Source organism: Anomaloglossus baeobatrachus, chromosome 2 (genome assembly GCF_048569485.1).
Source record: "Anomaloglossus baeobatrachus isolate aAnoBae1 chromosome 2, aAnoBae1.hap1, whole genome shotgun sequence".
Lineage (NCBI taxonomy): Eukaryota > Metazoa > Chordata > Amphibia > Anura > Aromobatidae > Anomaloglossus > Anomaloglossus baeobatrachus.
Window position 1 is genome coordinate 31196818 of NC_134354.1, and position 18301 is coordinate 31215118.

The following is an 18301-nucleotide window of genomic DNA, read 5'->3' on the forward strand; positions in this document are numbered from 1 at the left end:
CGCTCAGCATAGGTGCCGGGTCTTAGGCAGTGCAGCATGACCTGGTGACCCTGAACAGAGGTAACACTGATGTAACTGCTCTCCAGAGTCGCTGGGTCTCCTGCAACGCAGCATGACCTAGAATCAGGGCAATCGGGAAGAGCCAGGGCGAAGCGCAAGAATTGGTACATGTAATATAAGTTGATAATTCTGGGGCAGCTGCAGGCTAATATTCTTATGCTGGGAAGGGCCAAATAACCATGGACCTTCCCAGTCTGATAATACCAGCCCCCAGCTGTCTGCTTTACCTTGGTTGGTTATCAAAAATAGAGGGGACCCCACGTCGTTGTTTTTATTTATGTATTTATTTAATAGCTGTAAAATATATATATCGCTGTATCCATCTATCTTTGCACATCTTTAACAAATAAAAAACCATTCATTTCAGTGTCAGGCAGTTTTTCCGATGTGTCACACACTCACAGATGGTCAAAACGGACAGTGCCACATATGTTTTTTTTAAACGGACATGTGAAGGGGGCCTACCAGCATCCCTCAGTTGCTCGGTCTTAAACCTTCCACTAGATGGCAGCAGTGAGTCACCGACTATAATTTCGAAGTATATATATATATATATATATATATATATATATATATATATATATATACACAGTCATGAAAAGGTTTGGGCACCCCTATTAATGTTAACCTTTTTTCTTTATAACAAGTTGAGTTTTTGCTATTTCAGTTTCATATATCTAATAACTGATGGACTGAGTAATATTTCTGGATTGAAATGAGGTTATTGTACTAACAGAAAATGTGCAATCCGCATTTAAACTAAATTTGACAGGTGCGTAAGTATGGACACCTCAACATAAAAGTGACATTAATATTTTGTAGATCCTCCTTTTGCAAAAATCACAGCCTCTAGTCGCTTCCTTTAGCTTTTAATGAGTTCCTGGATCCTGGATGAAGGTATATTTGACCATTCCTGTTTACAAAACAATTCCAGTTCAGTTAAGTTTGATGGTCGCCGAGCATGGACAGCCGCTTCACATCATCCCATAGATGTTCAATGATATTCAGGTCTGGGGACTGGGATGGCCATTCCAGAACATTGTAATTGTTCCTCTGCATGAATGCCTGAGTAGATTTGGAGCGGTGTTTTGGATCATTGTCTTGCTGAAATATCCATCCCCTGCGTAACTTCAACTTCATCACTGATTCTTGCACATTATTGTCAAGCATCTGCTGATACTGAGTTGAATCCATGCGACCCTCAACTTTAACAAGATTCCCGGTGCCGGCATTGGCCACACAGCCCCAAAGCATGATGGAACCTCCACCAAATTTTACTGTGGTTAGCAAGTGCTTTTCTTGGAATGTCGTGTTTTTTTGCCTCCATGCATAACGCCTTTTTGTATGACCAAACAACTCAATCTTTGTTTCATCAGTCCACAGGACCTTCTTCCAAAATGTAACTGGCTTGTCCAAATGTGCTTTTGCATACCTCAGGCGACTGTTTGTGGCGTGCTTGCAGAAACGGCTTCTTTCGCATCACTCTCCCCATACAGCTTCTCCTTGTGCAACGTGCGCTGTATTGTTGACCGATGCACATTGACACCATCTGCAGCAAGATGATGCTGCAGGTCTTTGGAGGTGGTCTGTGGATTGTCCTTGACTGTTCTCACCATTCTTCTTCTCTGCCTTTCTGATATTTTTCTTGGCCTGCCACTTCTGGGCTTAACAAGAACTGTACCTGTGTTCTTCCATTTCCTTACTATGTTCCTCACAGTGGAAACTGACAGTTTAAATCTCTGAGACAACTTTTTGTACCTTCCCCTGAACAACTATGTTGACTAATCTTTGTTTTCAGATCATTTGAGAGTTGTTTTGAGGAGCCCATGATGCCACTCTTCATAGGAGATTCACATAGGAGAACAACTTGCAAGTGGCCACCTTAAATACCTTTTCTCATGATTGGATGCACCTGCCTATGAAGTTCAAAGCTCAATGAGGTTACAAAACCAATTTAGTGCTTTAGTAAGTCAGTAAAAAGTAGTTAGGAGTGTTCAAATCAAGAAATTGATAAGGGTGCCCATACTTTTGCACCGGTCAAATTTTGTTTAAATGCGGATTGCACATTTTCTGTTAGTACAATAAACCTCATTTCAATCCAGAAATATTACTCAGTCCATCAGTTATTAGATATATGAAACTGAAATAGCAAAAACCCAAATTGTTATAAAGAAAAAAAGTTAACATTAATAGGGGTGCCCAAACTTTTACATATGACTGTGTATATAAAAATAGATCATATATATATATATATATATATATATATATATATATATATATATATATAATATTTGTTATCTGTTGTAAAATTATTTTTATTTTTTTTACAGGCTTGGGTCACTTTACACCTTCTAACTGGTAGACTGGTACCTAGATCGAGCTGATTGACTGCGGTCATAGATTGATGCAAAACAATGGTTTCAATTCTTTAGCTCTTAATTTTGCAGCAACTCCTTCCTAGCACAGTTTTCTTGCAGGTGCCACTAGGGGGAGCTCACTGTTCACTGCACATTCATACATTGTCTATTAAACTCATTGATTCCCAACAGAGAGCCATCGCCAGTGAGCTCCCCCTAGTGGTGGCTGTGTGAACCTATATTTATATGGCTGTGTGAAGGGAAGCAGTGGATTTTGTAGCTCTAAACGTTATAAAGATATATTGCAAAAAATAGTATGGAGATTAAATTTAATACAGGTATATCATTTGGCACAGCTCTGGAAGTCAGAAAATGTCATCTGTGTCCGCTTTCAATTGTAATTAAAAAAGTGCCATTTTCTGTCGGTCACTGAGTGTCCGGGAATGTTGATATTGATGGACCATCCTTAGGATAGTCAGTACCAGATCAGTGATGGTCCGACACCCGCCATTCCCAGTGACTAGCTGTTGCCATGTTCCTTGGTTCCTTGGATGTACACATGAGTACAGCGCCATACAGTGTGTTGTGGACGATCTAGGGTACTGCATTGACATACAGTTTGATCGATGCTGAACAGCCACATTAAAAATGGAAATTTTTGTGCAATTTTGGCCCAGACAGCAATATTTTTTTCTGCAATTTGCTTCCATGACTGGTAGATCTAATCTGTACATACATGTGGATTCTCATGAAATTCCTTAATTGTGCCAAAAGGTTACATGTTATACACAATTTATATCCTTGCCTTTGGCATTTTCAGTCTGCCCTGGGAGATGCTTCATCTGCTACAGATATTGGTCACGTGTTTCCTAAATATCCACCAATTAGTGAATCGGGAGAACTTTAAGGCCCTGTGCACACGCTGCGGATTTACCGCGGACTTTGATGCGGATTTGAAAATGTGTCTAACATTCCTGCAGTTATTCTCCAGCAAATCCTATGGGTTTTAAAAAATGCTGTGTGCACATTGCGTTTTTTTACACCCGCGGATTTATCCACAGATTTTCCGCTGCGGAATTAATGTTCATGTCACTTCTTTTCCACAGGTGCCTGCACTTTTTGCCATAGATAATGGTAAAAATCCGCGGGGACCAACTTGCAAAAAATCTGCGGTAAATCCGTGGCAAATCTGCGGTAAAACCGCATTTGGATTTTGGTGCGGTTTTGGTGCGGTTTTTACCGCGGGTGCGGGATTCTTTAAGAGGGTCCGTTTTTTTCTTAAGAAAAAGGCACTTTCTAGTGCGCACATGGCCTTAATGCAGCTCTGGATGTGAATGAAGGGGGAGACATCACATTAGCAGAAGACAAAGGACAGCAAAGTGTGAAAAGTGACATATCGAGGGCCACTCACGTGGCATGAATTTGTATTTTTACTATTTCTCATGTAAGGCCCTGTGCGCACACTGCGGTTTTTGTTCCTAACCTTTCTGCAGTCATTCCCAAGCAAAACCTATGGGAAAAAAATGCTGTGCGCACACTGCGGTTTTTTTACCTCTAGGTTTTGCTGCAGAATTTGCCATAGATAATGTTAAAAAACCGCAGGGACCAATCTGCAGGAAAACCACAGAAAACCGTGGGTGCGTTATTACCGCATTTTTTTTTGCCGCGGGTGCGGTATTCTGCCAGAGGGAGCGGTTATTTCTTAAGAAAGTTGTTTCCCAGTGTGCACAGGGCCTAAATACTGCAGTTCTCCGGAATCATTGTTTTTCTTCTGTCCCTGTGCTTTTCCCTTCCTGAGATATAGCCTTTGTTTTCCCCCTGCTTATAAATCCAACCTTGATAGCCAAGTGGGCGTGATCCACAACTCTTTAAGAGTAACACCCATTTGGCTAATAAGATGAGATTTATGCACAGTAAAGAGGAGGGGAGCAGGAACAAAAGAAAAACATCCCCGGATTCAGCATTTACATGGGGGGAAATAATGACAGATCTATGGCAAGTGACCGGTCCTCTTAAAATGTTTCTATAGAATAAAACCTGGATTTTTCGGTAGTGACTAGCGTGCCTCTTGTGTGTCCGCAGGTGCCGGAGTTCCTCAGTTTCAGCCCATCGCTCTGAACGGTCGCATCCAGCTCCTGGGTAATGGTTCCTTACTGATTAAGCACATCCTGGAGGAAGACAGCGGATACTACCTCTGCAAGGTCAGCAACGATGTGGGAGCCGACGTCAGCAAGTCCATGTATCTCACCGTTAAAAGTAAGAACTGGAACCATTCACATTTTTTTTTTTTTTTTTTTTGCTAACCTGGAATTTTATTTTCTAGTGCAGGAATTATATGCACTCCTGCCTCCCCTTCTTCATCCATGCTGATGGCTCTGGATTTGGAGATTTGACTGTCTCTATGAGGGGGGGGGTTAAATGCTGCCATCTCGTTGTTCATCTCTAGCGCTGGGAAATTGCAAATTTAGCAAAATTGTGAACTGTATCGAAAATAAGTCCCCATTGGGGCTCACAATCTGTATGTCTTTGGAGTGTGGGAGGAAACCCACGCAAACACGGGGAGAACATAAAAACTCTTTTGCAGATGGTGTCCTTGGTGGGATTTGAACCCAGGACCCCAGCGCTGCAAGACTGCAGTGCTAACCACTGAGCCACCGTGCCACCCATACCGTATAGATGCTGCAGCTGTTAGTGACTGCGGCACCTGCGGGGTTTAGTGTCCATGATCGGAGTTATCTCTGATTTCGGCTATTGCAGCAGATTATTAGCGGTAATACGGGGGGGACCGCTCCTGCGCCCACACTCCTCTCCCATGTCTGCACAGTACATATATGTACCTTCAAGTGTAAAAAAAAATGTAATAAAAAACCCTCAGATGTATGCAGGATAAAGCAGGGGCTTCAAGAGTTTTTAAAATGGGTAGAAATAAAAAACAAAGGCTGCGAAACATGAAGACTGACATTTTGCACTCCAGTTTTGATCTTGGTAAATTTTGGAGCATCTTTCATTTTTGGTTTTCCATTGTAAGGCTAGAAAATCTACACATAAAAACACATGTTCTGAGAGGAAAAAAGAGCTGAAAAAAGCTCACATTTTTTTTAGTGCATTTGCACGTTTTTTCACTTTATTTTTCCCATGCTTTTTTTGTGTGTTTTTTAGTCATGGCGACCGGGGGGTCCAGGTGCTGTACCCCCACGGTTGCTGCTGGGTCACGGACTGATCTTACCGTCGGGACCCGGCTTTCGCTGCCAGGAGCAGTGCCCGCTCTGTACCCAGCAGTTTAATCCCCTAACTGCTGCGATCACAGCATTCAGGAGGCAGGGAGAGGGATCTCTTACCTCTCCCTGGCGATCGGGTCCCTGTAATTAGTTCACACATACCCAATTGCTGCCATGGTAACTCTGGGTCATCACCATGACCATCCCGGGTTACTGAGGTGCGGATTGCCTCACAGACCAGGGCACCCATGTCACCGGAGTTCCCTGCAGCAAGGTCCCTCAGTAAACACCGCGAGGCCGAGGTGCAGGGAACCCTCGTGACGTCACAAGCTGAACGGATTTCATGCCGGTGGATCTGCAGGAAACCCCGGTGATCCGCCGGCATGAACGCGATTCACCTTGTGACGTCACCAGACGTCCCTGCAGCAGCGGTAAAGACCGTGAGGTGAGGAAATGGCTTCTAGGAACCACAGTGACGTAAAAAAAGCAGATAAAAATGCACAAAGAAAGCAACGTGGGCATTACACATGCGTTTTCTCCTGCATTTTTCACTGACTCCATTGAAGTCAATTGGTGAAAAAAGCAGGAAAAAAAGCAAAAAACAATTGACACGCTGCTTCTTTTGTCAGCAATAAAAACTGCAAAAAGAAGCAGCGTGTGCACAGCAAGCCACGATTCTCATAGACTTTGCTGCAATGCTTTTTTCCTTCCTTTTATTGATTAAAAGAAGCAAGGCCTAAGAAAAGTCAGGGGCTGGGGCACATTTTTGTCAGAAGATATGGAGAATTCATCACCGTCCCTCTGCCAAGTTACAACCACTTTTCAAAAGTCTCAAAACTTTTGCACTTTTGCAAGTGGAAGAACAGTTTAGCAATATTTCCAGCAGTTTTACACCAGAAACCGATGAGGGAAAAAAACAAACAAACCGCTTTATGAATCAGGGCCAGAGTGTAATTTGTGGTATTTTGTTAATGCAGATTTCCTCTTCAGTGTTTGCACATTCTGTGTTTATGTCGAGGGTCTCGCTCGCTCTTGCCTAGAGGCGACAGCTCCCTCTGGCAGCCATTAATTGATCTTGCATACTGCGAGCTGCAAGGTCACCGCTTCCCTGTCCTCGTCCCCAGGAGCTGCCAGCAGGAGGCACAACGCGCAGCACATAAAGGAGAAAAAATGTTTGTTTTTTTACTCACTTGCTGCACAATATATCATCATTTTATCAGCATGCACTGCATACACTCAGCTGCAGAGGATGAAACTAGTGCAATAAGATGCATAAAGGGGAACCCCGACCGTCCACCAGCGATCGATCCTCCAAATGAAGCAGCCCAAGTTGGTTCGTGCTCATCTGTTTTATTTTCTCGGTTGCATAAATGTTGGCTATTTCCATCAGATCAGTGCTTGTGTTTCCCAAACTGCCTCATATAGATGAGATCTGCATTCTGATTGGCTGAGCACTCCTCCTCCTATCACAGGAGGCTCTTGTACATGAGCGCTATAATACGGCGGTCAGTACATCTTATACATACACTTGTTAACATTAGAGAACACTTTTTACTAGTAGGACAAACGATCGCCTTCTTCACAACCCAAAATCAATAAAGACCTCAGACCAGACCCATAAATGCAAAAGCAAGCCATATATAACCACAGACTCAAGCAGACCCCCAAATTAAACCCCTTAAGCTAATAAAGACCGCATATCAGGACCTCTAACTAGCACCCCTCCCCCCTTCCAGACCAAAACTTCTACATAATTACAGATCTCAGTTCTGACATCATAACCACATACCAAATCGCCTGAATAGTAACTATAGACCCCTAAACATAAACAGACTTCAGACCACGCCTCTTAATTAATAAGCCAGGCCCTTACAAATACACCCCCCTTAGGCCTAGACAAATTCAGATCCCAGACCAGAGCCCCTAAATGTGAACCACTAATCAAATACAGATCCAGAGCCAGACCCTTTAAATACAAACATTTTAAATAAATACAGACCCCCCAAACCTTACCTCTTATAAACAAATCCAACATCAAAACCCCTAAACTGATGTACATCCCCCATATGACTGTCACAGGGTGTAAGGAGATAACAGGGAACCGGGGCTCTTAGACTGGGCCTCAGACTAGGGGGCCCTAGCTGCCCCTACTCCCTGAGATACGGCTTATGGGGACAATGTCTGGGCCGCCTTCCTCGCCCTTTTCCTGTACAGACCTGATCTAATACCCCCTCTTCCTCACCTCAGGGGAGGGCCGGGACAGGAGTGATTGAACCAACAGATATGGACAAACGGGGACACGAAAACTCTATCACACAGCTAGCACACATAAGGATGAAAATAAAGATCAGGGAGGAAATTACTAGACGAAAGGAGGAATTCCACAGCACACCCAGCAACAAGCAGTAAATCACCAGTTACTGGAACACGAGAGCACACGGACCGGTTTAGCAAAAGCTATAGTCAGCATGGGGAGACAGATTCCTCCATCTTAAAAAGGAGGGGAGTAACTGTGATAGGTTATCCCCAACATGTGATCCAAAAGGTAACCAACAGGCTAGCAGAAATTAACTCCTGCAAGCCCAATCACTAATGAGCACACAGCTGGTCGACACCCGAGCCTGTCTGTGCAACAGAGAAGCACCAGAGAAAGCATAGTGTGGAGTGTCAAATTCTGCAGTGTGAACAGCGTCAGATGCTGTCATGACACTTGGCGAGTTTAGAGCCAAACACCGTGTGATAATGACAGAAACAAGGCCAATCCCCAAAAACGACTGCTGACTGCAGACCAGGCTCTCTAAAAGCAGACCACAGACCAAACCCTATAAATAAATTCAGATTCTTTAAATACCGATCCAGATAACCTAATTAATACCCCAAACCGCTAACTAAATACAGACCCCCAGATTAAAAAAAAAAATACAGATTCCAGAATAGACGCTTTAAATACAAACCTTTTATATCAAAGTAGTTCCAAACCTGACCTAATTATACACCCCAGACCAAAACCCCAAATCTGAATTTATAATAACCCCAGATCAGTCCCTTTAATTACAGGACACAAAACAAACCCCTTTAAGTAATACACACCCTTCTACTTAACTACAGACTTAAGACCATAACACCTAACTAATGTAAACACCAGACTCATAAACTAATAGAGACCACAGGTGAGATCCCCTACAGATAATACATACCCCCAACCAGACTACCGGCACCAGACCAAACCCCCTAAACTTATATAGACCCCAGACCCTGTAAGTAACTAAAGACCCAAGATAAAATCCCAATACTGATCCCAGACCCCTGAACTAATACAGGCCCCAGATATCCTACACAAATACAGACCCAAGATCAACCCCCCTGAAATAATACACACCATCTACATAGCTACAGACCCAAGACCAAAACCCATAAACTAATGCAGATGCTGAAAAGACCTCCGAAACAATAAAAAAGACACCCTACAAAATCCCAATACTGATCCCAGACTTCTGAACTAATACAGGCCCCAGATATCTTACACAAATACAGACCCAAGATCAAATCCCCTGAAATAATACACACCCTCTACATAGCTACAGACCCAAGACCAAAACCCATAAACTAATGCCAAACAAAAAAAAAAAGAGAGACCTGCAAAATCCCACCTCCTAGCAAATACAGATATCACATCACACTTCTTAAAAGGGAATCTGTCACCAGGTTTTTATTACCACCTAAAATCCCAGTTTTATAAGGACGGGACTAGTAAATCTGCTCCCCTGTAGTCCTCCTATTCATTAGCTCTGTATTGATTGACAACTTTCTGCCTATGTGCAGTGTACACAGAAAGCTGCCAATCAGTGGTGTGGGCGGGGTCATACAGAGCTCAGCATGCAGAGAACTGCTAGATCTGCAGCAGATAAAACTGTGATTTTATCAAAACTGCAGCAAGTAGCCCAGTAAGTGACACATCAATGGAGTCAGGGTCACTATAAATTTTGATCCCGGTCCCCCTAAACTAATATTCACCCATAATCGGACCCCCAAAATAGAGAACAGAGTCTTAGCCCCTCCTGTAGTAAAGCCGCTCTCTGCATTTTAATATTTCGTGGATTTTTTTTTTCTCTTCGTTCCGTCCTTGTGCAAATATGAAGAGGAAATCTGCATTCCCCCATGTGAGATAATAAGGCAGCAGATGTATCCCTTCATGGGCGCAGAGAGGCGCGGGCTGATATCTGAGCGAGGTCACACGGCTTTCATATTAAATATTTAACAAAGTTTAGCTAAACCGACTGTAGTCGTCGCCGCGCTGCCTCCACTTATCTCTACAAAGGCTCTTTGAAGTGGGAAGGCTGCAAAATACCTTAATCTCCTCGCGGAAAGACAGAAGAGGAGATGCAGATTGTGGAGTTCGCAGAGCCGCCGCTTATATCCTTATCTAGCGGAATCACATTATGGAAAAGCCTGCGACGCTGCGCAAAAGAGCCGCAAGCTCGTATTCATACAGGGCATCCGAGCACGCGCAGCCAGCGGACGCCACAAATGGAGCTACAATTTTGAAATCAGAATTCATTAATTTTTTTTATTATTATTTCTAGATTTATTTCTCTGTTTTATGGTGTTATTTATGCATTTTCCCTTTGTTTTATTTAAATTTGTACATAATTTCTTTCAGATTTTTTTTTTCCCACAGCTGGCAACTGAATCGGATTGCTTTGATTGGAGATAGGTCAGATCACAGCATTTTATTAATCCCTTTGTTGGCACTAGTAATTGTGACAGAGGTTGGAAAAGGGGTGCCGTTTGGCCAAAGGCGTTGTCATGATATGTTTGTACACCTATATTGGCGTAAATAAATCAAGGTAATGGAGGAGAAGATCCTAGAGGTCCTATCTAGGCAGAGAAGACTCTGGTGGACCTATCTAGACAGAGAGGATTTTGATGGACCTATCTAGGCTGAGAAGACCCTGGTGGACCTCTCTAGGCACAGAAGACCCTTGTGGCCTTATCTAGGCAGAGAGGATCTTGATGGACCTATCTAGGCTGAGAAGGCCCTGGTGGACCTATCTAGGCAGAGAAGATCCTTGTGGACCTATATAGGCACAGAAGACCCTGGTGGACCTATATAGGCACAGAAGACCCTGGTGGACCTATCTAGGCAGAGAAGACCCTGGTGGACCTATGTAGGCACAGAAGACCATTGTGGACCTATCTAGGCAGAGAGGATCTTGATGGACCTATCTAGGCAGAGAAAACCCTGGTGCACCTATCTAGGCGGAGAAGACCCTAGTGGGCCTATTTAGGCAGAAAAGACCCTGGGGGACCTATGTAGACTGCACAAGATCTTCCTACAGAGTGTTCATCCATTAAATTGCCATGGCTCGAAATGTTACATTACAGTCCAGCAATACAGGGACAAAAAAAAGAAAGATATTTAAAGGAGAGTCTCTTACCCTTGGCATGGCCAAATATTTAAAGGGGGTACTCCCATCTGAAAGATCCTATCCCAATATGTAGTAGGTGTAATAATAATATTACCAAATACTGTACCTCCAATTACAAATGTAGTATAGGTCTCCTGATATTGCCAAGTCTCTTACCTCATGTGCAGGGCATTGCAGCTTAGGTATCCATGGTTACGACCATGACCAACTAACTGTCACTGAGAATGGTCGTAACCAAGGATACCTAAGCTATTGTAATGCAAGATAGGGATCCTAATACATAGGCAGAATAATATCTGATTGTCCTTTTTTGTAATTCCTAAACTGACCTGTGCAGGTCTCTGTGCAGGGGCCGGCGGTACCCCATACCACGTGCCAGGACCTTTCACTCCACCCCATCTCCAGGCCTTTATCAGATATATTGTCATACGATGTGTAGCGCCCCTGAGACCCTCAGGGCACTACAGGGAACTGCATCCTCTAGGGGATGCAGGACCTACCCCCGGGACCTGGAGTACCAGCACAGATTCCACCAACACACATCTAAATCCTAGTTCTCCTCTTCACACTGGGCATAAAGGGTTAACCATGTAAGGGGATGGTCGCTATGGGAACGAGTATCTGGGTATATCCAGCCTGGTGGCAGGGGTCAGCAGAGAGTCGAGAGCACACAGGAGAGGTGTGCGGACGTGCTTGAGCTGGGTCTGTGTAATGGTGACCCCGGGGCGACCTGCCAGGAAGGGTACCGAGATACCGCTGGGACCGGAGCACGCACGGGGCACAGGGCCCTAGGTCAAATGTCAAGTTTCAAATGGTTTAATAAATACCTGCCCGTTGTGAGGACACCTTCATGGACTTCATTGAACCAAATAATCCGGGGGCATCAGCAGTAAACTAGGATCGGAGTTCGGACACTTACCTCCCCACAGGGTCCGCACTGTCCGCCGTACGGAGGAGACTGTACCCCAAAAGGGACAGTTGGGGTTCCCAAACGCTCCATGCTACGGGGACCCAATCAAACAGAGATTGCCGGGGACAGAGCAACCTGGGTCACTACATTGGCACTAGTCCTCCTGGGACCGGAACCAGCAAGCCGAGGGTCCATGTGAGTAGAGACTGTTAAGGTTAATCTGGTGTGGTCGCCATCATTATACACCATACATCTACCAGGCACAGCCCTACCTGCGGGGGGCCTACCACCATAGCTGCCACTACCACCATCCCTAGGAGTACTCACATTGAGCAGCGCAACCCACAGATGGCGTCACGAACATTAACTCTATTATCCCCTGTAAATATCCCCTTTTTATTAAGCGTCCCCAGGGCACGGGACCGGGCAACGGCCACCTGAAGTGACAATTCCCAACTGCAACTGCCCGGGACCGAGTACCCCCTTCCCTGGGTGACACAGGTGCATCTCACTAGGCTATAACATTAGAGACACATCAGCCCGCAGAGGAGCTTTAGGCTGTGTGCACACTGCGTTTTTGCAGTGGGTTTTCATGTGTTTTTAATTGCAGATTTTAATCAATACTGCAAAGAAAAACACATCCCAGCAAAGTCTATGAGAATCCGGACTTGCTGTGCAGAAAAAATCTGCAGCATGTCAATTCTGAGTTTTTTCCTGCGTCTGATCTAATTCACTGCGGAGCTCGTGCTCAAACACTACAGTGGGTTATAAGCGTCACAGCTGCACTGACAGCACTGACAGCTCGCCTCTCACAACATGCATCAGACATGGTCTGTGAGGCGAGCTGTATCTCAGTAACTCGGGTTGCCATGACAGCGATCAGGTCCCTGTGATTGCATTAGGAGAGGTAAGCGATTCCTCTCCCTACCCCTGAATACTGCGACCACGATTGCATTTAGGGGTTAAACTGCCAGGGGCTGCACGAGTCGAGTCCCAGCTGTAACATCAGCTGGAGACCCGGTGGCGTTCATGTGGGTACAATGCAGGGACCCCTGTGATTGCAATGAAAAAAAAAAAACGCTTAAAAAAACTGTGAAAAAACGATAAAAAAGAAGGGAATTTTGTTTACTTACCGTAAATTCCTTTTCTTCTAGCTCTAATTGGGAGACCCAGACAATTGGGGTGTATAGGCAATGCCTCCGGAGGTCGCACAAAGTACTACACTTAAAAGTGTTAGGCCCCTCCCCTTCTGCCTATACACTCCCCGTGCTCCCACGGGCTCCTCAGTTTTGGTGCAAAAGCAAGAAGGAGGGAAAATAATTATAAACTGGTTTAAAGTAACTTCAATCCGAAGGAAACTCGGAGAACTGAAACCATTCAACATGAACAACATGTGCACACAAAAAAACAGGGGCGGGCGCTGGGTCTCCCAATTAGAGCTAGAAGAAAAGGAATTTACGGTAAGTAAACAAAATTCCCTTCTTCTTTTTCGCTCTATTGGGAGACCCAGACAATTGGGACGTCCAAAAGCAGTCCCTGGGTGGGTAAAATAATACCTCGTAAGAGAGCCGTAAAACGGCCCTTTCCTACAGGTGGGCAACCGCCGCCTGAAGGACTCGTCTACCTAGGCTGGCATCCGCCGCAGCATAGGTATGCACCTGATAGTGCTTCGTGAAAGTGTGCAGGCTCGACCAGGTAGCCGCCTGACACACCTGTTGAGCCGTAGCCTGGTGCCTCAAGGCCCAGGACGCTCCCACGGCTCTGGTAGAATGGGCCTTCAGCCCTGAGGGAACCGGAAGCCCAGCCGAACGGTAAGCTTCGATAATTGGCTCCTTGATCCACCGAGCCAGGGTTGATTTGGAAGCCTGTGATCCTTTACGCTGGCCAGCGACAAGGACAAAGAGTGCATCCGAGCGGCGCAGGGGCGCCGTACGAGAAATGTAGAGTCTGAGTGCTCTCACCAGATCTAACAAGTGCAAATCCTTTTCACATTGGTGAACTGGATGAGGATAAAAAGAGGGTAAGGAAATATCCTGATTGAGATGAAAAGGTGGATACCACCTTAGGGAGAAATTCCGGAACCGGACGTAGAACCACCTTGTCCTGGTGAAAAACCAGAAAAGGGGCTTTGCACGACAACGCTGCTAGCTCAGACACTCTCCGAAGAGAAGTGACTGCTACCAGAAAAACCACTTTCTGCGAAATTCGTGAGAGGGAGATATCTCTCATTGGCTCGAATGGTGGTTTCTGAAGAACCATCAGCACCCTGTTTAGATCCCAGGGTTCTAACGTTCGCTTGTAAGGTGGAACGATGTGACAAACTCCCTGCAGGAACGTGCGTACCTGTGGAAGTCTAGCTAGGCGCTTCTGGAAAAACACAGAGAGCGCTGAAACTTGTCCCTTAAGGGAACCGAGCGACAAACCCTTTTCCAGTCCAGATTGAAGGAAGGACAGAAAAGTAGGTAATGCAAATGGCCAGGGAGAAAAACCCTGAGCAGAGCACCACGACAGGAAAATTTTCCACGTCCTGTGATAAATCTTGGCGGACGTTGGTTTCCTAGCCTGTCACATAGTGGCAATGACTTCTTGAGATAACCCTGAAGACGCTAGGATCCAGGACTCAATGGCCACACAGTCAGGTTGAGGGCCGCAGAATTCAGATGGAAAAACGGCCCTTGAGACAGCAAGTCTGGTCGGTCTGGTAGTGCCCACGGTTGGCCGACCGTGAGATGCCACAGATCCGGGTACCACTGTTGTTGTGCCGGGACGCCATGAGGTCGACGTCCGGCACCCCCCAGCGGCAACAGATCTCCTGAAACCCGTCCGGGTGAAGGGACCATTCCCCTGCGTCCATGCCCTGGCGACTGAGATAATCTGCTTCCCAGTTTTCCACGCCTGGGATGTGAACTGCGGATATGGTGGAGGCCGTGGCTTCCACCCACATCAAAATCCGCCGGACTTCCTGGAAGGCTTGTCGACTGCGTGTGCCGCCTTGGTGGTTGATGTATGCCACCGCTGTGGAATTGTCCGACTGAATTCGGATCTGCTTGCCTTCCAGCCACTGCTGGAACGCTTTCAGGGCAAGATACACTGCCCGAATTTCCAGAACATTGATCTGAAGCGAGGACTCTTGCCGGGACCACGTACCCTGAGTCCTGTGGTGGAGAAAAACCGCTCCCCACCCTGACAGACTTGCGTCCGTCGTGACTACTTCCCAGGATAGAGGACGCAGGTGAAACTGCGCGAAAGGGACTGTGTCAGATTTGACTTTGGAAAATTGATGATCCACCCGAAACTCTGGAGAGTCTCCAGGGTAGCGTCGAGGCTGTGTTGGCATGCCTCTTGAGAGGGTGCCTTGATCAACAGATCGTCCAAGTACGGGATCACCGAGTGACCCTGAGAATGGAGGACCGCTACTACAGTAGCCATAACCTTGGTGAAAACCCGTGGGGCTGTTGCCAGGCCGAATGGCAGTGCCACGAACTGCAGATGTTCGTTTCCTATGGCGAAGCGCAAGAAGCGCTGGTGCTCTGGGGCAATCGGAACGTGGAGATAAGCATCTTTGATATCCATCGATGCAAGGAAATCTCCCTGGGACATTGAGGCGATGACGGAACGGAGGGATTCCATCCGGAACCGCCTGGTCTTTACGTGTTTGTTGAGAAGTTTCAGGTCCAGGACAGGACGGAAGGACCCGTCCTTCTTTGGGACCACAAACAAGTTGGAGTAAAAACCGTGGGCCTGTTGCTGAAGAGGAACAGGGACCACCACTCCTTCTGCCTTCAGGGTGCCCAGCGCCTGCCGAAGAGCCTCGGCTCGCTCGGGAGGCGGAGAGGACCGGAAGAATCGAGTCGGGGGACGAGAGATGAACTCTATCTTGTAACCGTGAGAGAGAATGTCTCTCACCCAGCGGTCTTTTATTTGTGGCAGCCAGGTGTCGCAAAAGCGGGAGAGCCTGCCATCGACCGAGGATGCTACTAGAGGAGGTAGAAAGTCATGAGGCAGCCGCTTTGTTAGCGGTGCTCCCAATGGCCTTTTTAGGACGTGACTTAGACCGCCATGCATCAGAGTTCCTTTGTTCTTTCTGAGACCTTTTGGACGAGGAGAATTGGGACCTGCCCGCGCCCCGAAAGGACCGAAACCTCGACTGCCCTCTCCTCTGTTGGGAGAGATTCTGCTTGGGCTGGGGTAAGGAAGTATCCTTTCCCTTGGATTGTTTGATGATTTCATCCAGGCGCTCGCCAAAGAGCCTGTCGCCAGAAATTGGCAAACCGGTTAAACGCTTTTTGGAAGCGGAATCTGCCTTCCACTCCCGTAGCCACAAGGCCCTGCGGACTACTACCGAATTGGCGGTCGCAACTGCCGTACGGCTCACAGAGTCCAGGACAGCATTCATAGCGTAAGACGCAATTGCCGAGGTCTGGGAGGTAATGGAAGCCACTTGTGGCGCAGCCGCTTCAATTTTCGCTTGACCTGCTGATATAGCTGGTAGCGCCCATACGGCTGCGAATGCTGGGGCAAAAGAAGCTCCGATAGCTTCATAGATGGATTTCATCCAGAGCTCCATCTGCCTGTCAGTGGCATCTTTAAGCGAGGCCCCATCTTCCACTGCAAGTATGGATCTAGCCGCCAGTCTGGAGATTGGAGGATCCACTTTGGGACATTGAATCCAACCTTAAACCACTTCCGGGGGAAAAGGAAAACGTGTATCCTTAAGGCGCTTAGAGAAACGCTTATCCGGACAAGCATGGTGATTCTGGATTGCCTCTCTGAAATCAGAGTGGTCTAGAAACATACTCTGTGTACGCTTGGGGAACCTGAAGCGAAATTTCTCCTGCTGAGAAACAGACTCCTCCGCCGGAGGGGCTGAGGGAAGAATATCCAGCAACTGATGAATGGATGCAATAAGATCATTCACTATGACGTCCTCGTCTGGAGAATTAAGATTGAGAGCGGCCTCAGGATCAGAATCCTGATCAGCTGTCTCCGCATCATCAACCAGAGATTCCCCCCGCTGAGACCCTGAACAATATGATGTCGAGGGAAATTCTAAGCGGGCCCGCTTAGACGATCTGGGGCTAGGTTCTAAGTCCGAACCCTCCGTCTGGGATGTATGAGATACCCCGTGAGGACATTGTTGGTCCAACTGAGGGGGGTCAGGGAACAATGATTCAACAGAGTCCCTTTGCTGAGATACCGGTCTGAACTGCAAGGCTTCTAGTATCTTAGCCATAGTCTCAGAGAGTTGATCCTTAAAGGCTGCAAACTCAGTCCCCGTCACCTGGACAGTGTCAACAGGTGGCTCCCCCTGGGCCCCTCTTAGCAGAGGATCCGGCTGAGGAAGTGTCACAGGGGTCGCTTTTATGGGCGCCATGCTATAGTTTTCCCTGAGTAACACAATAGGGTATATAGCCAGAAAGAACTGTGCTCATACAGTGTAAATTATATACAGTACACAAATAATGTACCAATACAATACAGCACCATGGGGCTAGCACCACATGTGCTGCTTACCAGCCGCCTAAGCGGTTGTGAGGCCACCAGAGACCGTGTCTGGGTCTCCCATGAATATGTCCCTCTCTGCAGCGTCGGTGGAGCTGACAGGAATGGCTGCGGCGTCCTGACGAGCTGAGGAAGCTGTGGGCGTGGCCTAGAAAGAGCGCGAAACGGGCGCTCATACTGTGCACAGTGAGGGGAGTGGAGCATGTAAATCATACTCCAGCCCTCATTGCTGCTCGCTCCGTGCAGCGTCCCGCCCTTCCCCTGCCTGTCAGGGCTGAGGGCGGGAGAAAACAAGGGAAACTAGGCCGCAATGAAGCCGGGGACTGTAGTAATAAACGCGGCCGCCGTAAAAGCGCGGTCGCGTGAAAGTCCCCGGCGAACTACAAGTCCCAGCCGCGCCACAGTGTCCCGTGGCAACGGCGGTCAGTGCGGTAGCCCTTACATATAAACACACTCAGCGACGCTGAGTGTGTAATGGCACATATAGACCCGGTCAGCGCCGCGGTCCCCGGTGCACTAGCACACCCAGCAAAGCTGAGGTGATGCCGTGCGCGGTCCCCATAGGGATACAGAGTACCTTTAAGATGCAGGGCCATGTCCCTGAACGGTATCGGCTCCTATCCATCAGGCTCCACAGGAGTTGTGGATGAAGCCCGGTCTCAGTGCCTGGAGACCGATAAGATCCCACTTCACCCAGAGCCCTAAGGGGGATGGGGAAGGAAAAACAGCATGTGGGCTCCAGCCTCCGTACCCGCAATGGATACCTCAACCTTAACAACACCGCCGACAAAAGTGGGGTGAGAAGGGAGCATGCTGGGGGCCCTG

At 47.0% G+C, this 18301-nt stretch overlaps 1 protein-coding gene across 3 annotated transcripts in view; it reads left to right on the forward strand.

Moving 5' to 3' along the window:
* DSCAM (DS cell adhesion molecule) overlaps positions 1-18301 on the forward strand; it is a 656562-nt gene that overhangs the window by 324443 nt on the left and 313818 nt on the right. For all 3 annotated transcript variants that reach the window (XM_075334961.1, XM_075334962.1, XM_075334963.1), the window contains exon 11: positions 4500-4673. In XM_075334961.1, the coding sequence (XP_075191076.1) occupies positions 4500-4673 (174 nt within the window). The remainder of the gene's footprint in view (positions 1-4499; positions 4674-18301) is intronic.